General features: G+C 41.8%; 3 protein-coding genes across 5 annotated transcripts; 1 reads left to right on the top strand and 2 right to left on the bottom strand.

Moving 5' to 3' along the window:
• Positions 1–1175: 1175 nt before the first annotated feature.
• Positions 1176–2371, top strand: geminin (geminin DNA replication inhibitor). The gene is made up of 4 exons (XM_011313682.1): positions 1176–1423; positions 1493–1608; positions 1899–2199; positions 2281–2371. The coding sequence occupies exons 1-4, from the start codon at positions 1370–1372 to the stop codon at positions 2338–2340; spliced, it is 531 nt and encodes a 176-aa protein (XP_011311984.1). The 5' UTR covers positions 1176–1369; the 3' UTR covers positions 2341–2371.
• On the bottom strand, positions 2372–3771 carry LOC105271873 (smoothelin-like protein 1). Its single transcript, XM_011313678.1, has 5 exons — positions 3685–3771; positions 3435–3507; positions 3228–3372; positions 2905–3056; positions 2372–2811 (listed from the first exon to the last, which is right to left on the bottom strand). The coding sequence occupies exons 2-5, from the start codon at positions 3494–3496 to the stop codon at positions 2688–2690; spliced, it is 483 nt and encodes a 160-aa protein (XP_011311980.1). The 5' UTR covers positions 3497–3507; positions 3685–3771; the 3' UTR covers positions 2372–2687.
• On the bottom strand, positions 3732–8722 carry LOC105271874 (uncharacterized). 3 transcript variants are annotated; one of them, XM_011313679.1, is made up of 4 exons: positions 8181–8721; positions 7314–7354; positions 7059–7184; positions 3732–6883 (listed from the first exon to the last, which is right to left on the bottom strand). In XM_011313679.1, the coding sequence occupies exons 2-4, from the start codon at positions 7327–7329 to the stop codon at positions 3882–3884; spliced, it is 3144 nt and encodes a 1047-aa protein (XP_011311981.1). In that variant the 5' UTR covers positions 7330–7354; positions 8181–8721; the 3' UTR covers positions 3732–3881. The 3 variants fall into 3 exon arrangements, with proteins under 3 accessions (XP_011311981.1, XP_011311982.1, XP_011311983.1); XM_011313680.1 differs by lacking the exon at positions 8181–8721 and adding an exon at positions 7898–8174; XM_011313681.1 differs by lacking the exon at positions 7314–7354 and having other exon boundaries at positions 8181–8722.
• Positions 8723–8791: the final 69 nt, after the last annotated feature.

Genomic DNA, 8791 nt, shown 5'->3' with positions numbered 1-8791 from the left:
AATTTCGAATTTTTCACTTTCAGTGAAAATTTCAGTGAATAACTCCTCGATTGTCATGTTCTCCTGATACTTTTATAAAAATTTCGAATTTTTCACTTTCAGTGAAAATTTCAGTGAAGAGCTCCTCGATTGTCATGTTCTCCTGATACTTTTACAAAAATTTCGAATTTTTCACTGTCAGTGAAAATTTCAGTGAAGAGCTCCTCGATTGTCATGTTCCCCTGATACTTTTACAAAAATTTCGAATTTTTCACTTTCAGTGAAAATTTCAGTGAATAACTCCTCGATTGTCATGTTCTCCTGATACTTTTACAAAAATTTCGAATTTTTCACTTTCAGTGAAAATTTCAGTGAATAGCTCCTCGATTGTCATGTTACCCTGATACTTTTACAAAAATTTCGAATTTTCCAATTGCAGTGAATACCTACCTAAAGGAAAAATTGGAATTATTTAAAAAAAAAAATGAATGACGGCGGGATCGAACCCGGGCCGTCGGCGTGCTAGCCGAGCACGTTACCGCTAGGATAACGCATTATTACAATAAAAAAATTTCATTAGGAGTATATATATTGCAAAAGTATCGTTTTAAAAAATTACTAATTTTTCAATTGCACTGGATATCTTCTCGATTTTAAAATATTTAGTTTTTAAACGATATTTGGATTGATTTGCCATTAACAAAAAAAAAAAATTGGAATTATTTTGAAAAAAAAAAAATGAATGATGCCGGGATTGAACCCGGGCCGCCGGCGTGCCAGTCGAGCACGTTACCACTAGGACAACGGGCTCATTTAAAAATCTAAAATCATTAGTGGTATATCTTTTACATATTAAATAATTTTTTCCATTCAAAATTCCACAAGATGTGGCTTTCCCCTTCCGCTCGTACTAGTCGGCTAAATTACAGTTAAACAATTAAAAAACAAAGAGCATTCATACCGCAGACAATAAAATTCACCCCGCCGACTCAATGGACACCCCAGCATTGCAATAAAAACTTGTTTAAAAAAAAAACACCCCAGCATTGCGTGTAGCGCCCTCCCGCTCTTCGGGTGCAGTACTACGATGCAGCAGGGGTGACTCAAACCCCCAGAACTGACCCTCTACTTCAGTCAATCCTCTTTGCCCCAGAGAGTGACTGTTGGCCATCTTTTGGCGCTCATCACAAACGTCTCCACGAATTCCCGCCAATTTCACCTGTATTACCTGGCGCCTGCTCGACGCTTCACTAACGCTTTTTCGTGGCTTTCTGCTAGTTTTTTTATTCGAATATCAAAAGCTAGACTTGGGAATTAATTGCCACTCGGAGACACATGAACGAGAGGAAATACGTGTTTTCTTAGGGTTTCGATTGAGAAAGGAATTAACATGAAACCGGGAGGTGCCACTAAAGCTGCCATCCCCCAACCTGTATCTATTGAGGTTAGAATTTCAAATTAAATAATTTCCGTTACGTGGGTTTTTGATAATTGAGGAGTTTCTTTTGTGCAGGATAAGTCCAGGAAAACACTGCATAATTTGCAGCCAGCTGCCACTGATAAGGAGAATCTTGTGGGGGCTGGGAGGGTCCTGAGGTCGGGGGTCACAGCCAAGGCTGCACCCAAGGAGTGGGTATTTTTTTTTATTTTGGTCGTTCAATAATATTTTTAATTATATAATTAGTCCTGGAATTCAGGGAAAGTTTCTTTTTTTTTTTAATGTATTTCTGTGGTGGTTGGGGGTCATTTTTTATTTTTTTGTTCTCAAGGTCATGTTATAATTGAATTGAAAAGGGAATGATAACGTGAGATAAATTTCATGTGCCGTAAAAATGATTTTTTTGGGAAACCTCAATAATTAATTTATTGGAAATTGGATTATCTGGAGAAAAAATGTATTAAGAAAAATGAATTAACAGTGAAATGTCAGCGAAACCGAAAGGAGACTCTGGAAAAAAGTTAAAGAAGTCAACCCACAAGGACAAGGCATGTCAGACTGCCAGGGGAGACAAAATCAAGATCGAAGTTGAAGATTTGACGTCCGAAGCTGGCCCAAGTGAAAATTACTGGCAAGTTCTCGCTGAGAGGCGAAGAATAGCCCTGGACGATGCCCTAGAGGAGAACAAGGAGCTCTCCGTACGTGTGGAAAGGCTCGAGGAGGAAAATAAAACCTACAAGGAGATGCTCGACGAAACCAGAGCTCTCGTTGAGGTCCTCCAGGTAAAACCATTATTCCCACAAAATTCACATTTATTCATTCACATTTTTACAACAATTTAATACGTTTTTCCTCGGTTACAGGACATGATCGGAGAGGATCGCCCTGACATCAACAACTCCCTGGACGACAGTGTACTCTGATTAATTTCTAGTTAGCCAATGCTTGATTTTCTATGAATTTCTTAATACTTAAAAGTAAAAACAGACTGACGTAAACATTTTTCATAAGAAAAGTGAGAAGATTTAGAATAATCGCCGGGTAATACTTTAATTTCAATGAGTTAAATAGAGATGATAATTCAAGCTTGAGAAATATCGAGTATCACCAGTGTTAAATGCATTCAAAACGTTAAGTTCAAAATAATTATCACAAACACGAAGAAAATCGGTGCCAGTTTATCCAGTAATCATGAGATGTTAGTTTTGGAATAAGCAATTTTCTCAGTGTAAAAATACAAAAGAAAAACTCATTGATCATCGAATTATCTCTAAGATTCGTCTTTAAAACGACGATATATTGATTGTACGTAAGTGAAAACGCATTTCCAGTCTGGTTTCTGCATCATCACCATGTCCTCCACGTCGAGCAAAGGTGCGATGTCAGCTATCTCCCTGGAGACGACGATTGATCAATTTTATGATAAAGCAATTAGTTTTTACGATCACTATGATAAAATGAGTGAATAAATTGATGTGAATTCTTACTCGGCTTTAGTGAATGCCAATTCGAAATTAGCCCTTCTGTTTCTGGGACTGAGGGTGTTATAGTCGAAGGCCTCTGGCCGGAAGTGATGAAGAAGGGCACAGAATGCTAGTCCATTGTTCCAACTCGTCGAAAAATTCTCTATCTCTATATTCTAAAAATGAAAATTTAATAATTGTTGTCATATCGGAGGAAATATCGGTTTTGGGGGAAACTGTTAGAGGACTTTTTCGGAGATGATTAAATTTCTGATCGAAAAGGTCTTTTGAGTTTTTTTGATAAATTAATATTTAAAGTTGACTTGAGTCGATTAAATTATACTCACCTCGTACTCTTTGGTTTTGGCTCGACACCAGGCGAGCAATCGTTCCTTAATCTGCACAACATTGCTCTGGACCACTGGATCAGTGAATTTAAAAGAAAAAGCCTTGCTCCCTGGAGTTCCTGGAGTTCCTGGGGTCTTTGGCGTGCTAAATTCAAATGAACTCGTTGATTTCACCGTTATTACAACTCCAGAATAATTAATAATTACCTCGGGGAACTGGGAACACTATTCTGACGATCTAGCTGCCTGAATTTGGCAAACGGAGACATGGGCTTTTTTACTGGAAACACAAACACCTCGTAGTAGAAATTAAAAAAATTGCGTTTCCATTTTTGTGAATGAAAAAAAATTAATCATGCATTATCTATCGGGCATTACGTTTGTCACTGGACGTTATCTAAAGGCAATCGTTCATCTCGTCTATGGGGTAAGTATTCTCAAAATAACTTTGACTTACTCAAGTCCCTGCCTCTATGCCCAAAAATCCATTTCTAACTATAACAATTTACATCAAATTATTTATTAAATCCTCTCGTAATTTTCCTCTACATCCTCTCATCACAATAAAATACCAGATTAGATCTTGAATTTTCTCTTCGATAAAAATAAAAAATTACAAATTTTCACGACATTTTTTCTATCCAAAAAATCGAATTAATATCGATTGTCCTTGGTTGTCTCCTCGAAGAGGCTGTCGAAGGCTTTATCGACGTCATTGTCATCAAAGAGATGCGGCATCGTATGACTTCTCGCTAAAGAATTGGGCATCTTCTTCGGGGAGAATGATCTCCTGGTCTCACGTTTTCCACATGACTGGTGATACTCCAAACTGCCACTGGATCCACGAGAATTATTGAAGTACCTCTGGACTTTTTCCTCCATCCTCTTGAGATTGGGATTGCTTCCAGTTTCGAAATTTTTGGAGTGCCTCTGGGACAGGGGAGAGCTGGATTTCGGTGGCTTGTGGGGTGGTGGTACCTGGAGATGCTGAAGGGGTTTGGCAAGAGCAAGCTGGTGCCAGGACTCGGACTTGGACAGTACGATGGACCGATTAGGATGACTCGAACACGAGACTAAATACTCATCACTCGAGTCAATGGGAATAATCGAGGACTTGGGGGTACCCGGGAGAGAGAGGGGCATCGTCCTCGTGGGACTGATAACATTGATTTTGGGGAGTGGGTGGGATTTCTCCTCGAAAATATTTATCTTGTCCTGAGTATTATTGATCTCGATGAGAGGCTCCGAGGGCTCTGCCCCCTGCATCCTCTTTATCAGACTCAACTGCAGCTGATTGTGTCTCTGGACGTCATCCTGGAGAATTATCGGCTGTCCTGGAGCTAGAGTCATCGGTTTGTGTTGCAAAATATGGTGCATGTCGTCCTGAAGGATCAGAGGTGCTGGTCTATTTTTTTGTTGGCACTCCTGGGACTCAGGGGCTTGACAACTTGCAACTGTTCCTATCGCTGCTGCATACCTCGTTATTACTTTATCCGGCGTTGTATCCTCATTTTCAACGTTATGCTGATTGCTCAGGGTGACTGGGGGCAGCACCTGGAGCACCTCATCCTCGCCCTGGGGGTGATTCCTCCCATTCTCGTGATAATTTACACCCGGTGGGATGTAGATAGGATTCTCTGATTCATAAAACACTGGCTTGCAAAAACTCTGGACTGGAAACACCTCGGTTTCAGGCGTTACGGGCTTGGGGGTCGACCTGGCACTCGTCTGAACAGCGACACTCTGATAATTCTGATTCACGTTATCGTGGAGCCTCTGGGGTACGTCAACCTGAACCTCTCGATGAGTCTGAATGCCATTTGTTCGAAAGTCTTCGTAAAACTGTTGGCTCTTGTTATTCCGGTTGATCTTCTCCAGGAGGAGATCGCCGTGCTTGAACTGTCGAGTTTGATTGCCGAGGTTCGAAGCTCTCTGATTACTCTGGGGGACAGAGTTATTGATGAGCCTCTGCGGCACCTGTGGCACCTGCGGTGAAGGTTGATCGAACATCCTGACTTTAGCCTTGAGAAGACCTCCACTGGCACAAGCTGGAAGATAATTGGACGGGACCGGCTTCTCCACATTGAGAGAGCCCTCGTTCCTCGACGAAGGAAATTTCTTGAAGGGCGAACCAACTGCATGAGTGAACGCTGGATTTCTCCCCTGGGGACTCCTGTTCTCCAGGATATTCTCGATTTTACCAACACCTGAGAATCTCCTCGAGGCCATTGCCACTCTCTCTCCACTCTCGGGAAAGCTTCTCATCTCGAATTTCGGGGTTTCCTCTTCGTGTTTGAAAAATCCGAGCTCCTTGGAATTCCTTCTGGATGCAAACGGCCCAGAGGACGCGGGTGACGACGATACCGAGGATGGACTCGACTGGGGCTTGTCAAATGCTGTCTTGATGTTCGAAAAACGACTCTTCCAATTTTTATCCGCCCCAGAATTAATCTGTCGATAATTAAAGCTCTTGAAGGGTGCACTGGATGGCTGGAGGGGTGGAATACTCTTCCATGTTTCCCTGGGCTCGTTGTTCCTGGTGATGAGGGCCAGAAATTTCTTGTCGTTCTCGGTTTTAGGTTGAAATGATGGAATCGCTGGTGATGGATTCATGGATTGAGGACCGCAGAATTGATTCCAGGAGATCTTGTCGCTGATGTCGATGGGTCTTCTCAGGCCAGATCCCTGTTTCTGCTTCTCCGCCTGCATCTTCAGGTAGTTGGGGATGTCAATGGTATTTGCACGTTTGATTTTTGATTTTTTCACTGAGTATTTGTTGGATTTGCCGTTGCAGAAGGGGTAGGGTAGTCTGTCGGGATCAGGACTCGGGTCCAGGGGATTCTCCCAGGGGGAGGGCTCACAGTCTGAGGGTAGAGAGGGTAGAGAGGGCAGGGGAATATTGACTGAATCGTTCTCTTTGATCTTGTGCTGGAGGGACTGCTTCTGGTTTATGGCGTCTTTTATGTGCTTGTCGCAAGTTCTCGGGATGTTCATATCCGTCCATTCTGGTACTCTGTCGAGGCTTTCAGAGGCACTAGCTGGTTCCGGGAGTGGCACATCTGGCAGCGGCTTCGGGGTGATTTTTACAGCTGCTGGTCCTCGCTCTTGCTCCAACCATCTCCTGGCACTTGCCAATTCCTCGGTACTCACTCCAATTGTGTGACGATTCACTCGTCTTCTTGGTCGACGGGAGGGTGGCACTGGGGATGGGGGTGATGGGCGAGATTGATCGTCGTCTTCATCGGCTTTTGCTCTCTTGAGGTTTGAGACGAGGGTGGAGATCAGCTGGAGCAAGTGGAATTTGTCCGATGGCTCTAATGTTGAGGTGTATTTTGTCAGGGCGTTGATATCCACTCGTTTGAGAGTCTCCTCTAGTCTCGAGAGTGCTGTCTTCAAGTCTGTGGTGCACAAGTCTTGGAAGTAATTTAGGTCGAGTGCACCGTCGGTCGTCGGTGATAAGTCATTTCCACGTGGGAGCGGTGGACATGTGGTATTGGAATTTGTCTCGAGGCTCGAGCGCAAATCTACTAATACAGGCAATAATCTGCACTCACCGGGTTGTCTTCTCGGCTCTTCCAGAGGTGGTGACTTGACGACAGCTTTCTCGTCGTCACGCGACTCTGGTAATTTTTCGGAGATATTTTCGAGCATCGTTTCTGCAAATTTAATCCAACATTTTATTTTAAACAAACTTTGTGGAAAATTATTTCTCCCGGGAACATATGCTCCGGAGAATCGTTCCTTGAAAAATATATTACATTATTGGAGGGAATGATTTTCCGGGGATGAATTTTCCGGGAAGAATATTCGACGAATGAAATAACGCAATACCTTCTGGTGATTCGACTTGAATATCTTCAGTTGGTTTCTCATCGTTTCCGTCCTGCGATAGAACTACACGATTTTCCGTATCTACCCGATTTTCATCATCATTTCTCTGACTGTTGCCTGTCAACCCTGAAATCCAAAAGCACCACTAATTCACCCGACGAAAAATCGAAAAATTCCCTTGAAAACTGTCATGTGTCAATAATTCCGGCATCACGGTATAAATATAGACGGAAGGATGTGCCCGATGGAACTGACCTTGATTTTCCGACATGATGGAGCGAAATACACGGAACCGGCTGCAATTCATGAAAAATAAGAAAATCATTTTACCTCAATGACACCGAAAATATCAACAAAGTACATGTTACACATGTTGTCAAAAAAAATCCCAATGATTCAGCATTAATATTGCGCAGAAGATCATTTCAGGAATTAGCGAAAGACTGATTGCGTAAAGCGTGGGTGCCTCAGCATTTAAATTAGTCGATCAATATTAATCCCAGTGTTTCTCGTCATGTATTGAGATTATGTGCCACACCAAAATATATAGATATAGATACATATATATATATATATATATATATATATTTGCCGAACGTCGCCTTTTACGGTCCGACGAATAACACAAGTCACGCTCTCGGTGTGGTGGGATGAAAGCGTTTTCTTCACGAGCCAAAATCATCAAACTTAAACCAGGATAAACTTACAGTTCTTCGTAAGCCTCCATTATTAATTATCAGCGAGATTAGGATTATTCTCTGAGTGCAAGCAGCCAGACCATGTATTATCGCGTCATTACGAGGGATAAAAGAGTAATTAAAGAGCGAAACGAAACGAACCCGGCGAAATTCTCCAGTTATCGTTGAATATCTCGAAAACTAAAGGAGATATCGATATTTTTGTTGATACCTTTCTTCTAATGCTCGTCGAGAGCCGTTGAAGAATCACTGATTATCACTGAAATAGCGCTATCTCTTTCAGATGCTGAGATATCGGGGAAATTTGAATTTTTGGAATGGGCTCGACTCGTTGCTCAATTACTCCCCGAAGGTGGAGGTTTTTCTCAGTGTTTTTCTCTCTGGTGATGATTAAAATGGTGAAATTTGGTTATCAGGCTCTTACCTGGTGGTTTATTGGATGGTGGAAGCCAGTGGCAGTTGATGATGTTTTATTAAACGATTGGGATTTGGGCTGTGCCGCAGTTTATGAGCGACTGCGCTCGACCTGGAGATGCTGAAACGCTTTTTCCTCAGAGTTCTCTCGTATGCCATCACCCGGGACAGAATTAGATACACTCGAAATAGACGTACGAGTTACTTAGTTATTGCAACGGTTAAATCCAACATTTCTTTTTACCGCGGTTTATTGGGAAAAAATTGTACGGCGAAATTGCGGGTAAATGCCCACTCCTTCGGCGAAAATTCAACCGATTTCCCCGAGCTACGGTACACCAGCTGATGGAAAATTTACGTGATACTTGTTGCTCTGTTTAATTTTCATTTACACGGCTGCTACTAGGAGGGGGAATAGTTTTTTTATTTTTTTTTTTTTATTTTAAATGGCGCACCGAAATTTTCATCAATTGAATTTTTCAGGTATTGGAAAACCTAAAATATCGTATAATTTCGTTATAAATTTATTTTTCGGCATTGGGATAAAGATTCATAGAGGCTAATTGAAATAAAAAAGTCTAGATAATAATGGAGGAAAAAAAATAAATAAATAAATTCCAG

This window comes from Fopius arisanus, unplaced genomic scaffold, assembly GCF_000806365.1.
Source record: "Fopius arisanus strain USDA-PBARC FA_bdor unplaced genomic scaffold, ASM80636v1 scaffold00127, whole genome shotgun sequence".
Classification (NCBI taxonomy): Eukaryota; Metazoa; Arthropoda; class Insecta; order Hymenoptera; family Braconidae; genus Fopius; species Fopius arisanus.
This window is presented reverse-complemented; position numbering and strand designations above follow the sequence as displayed.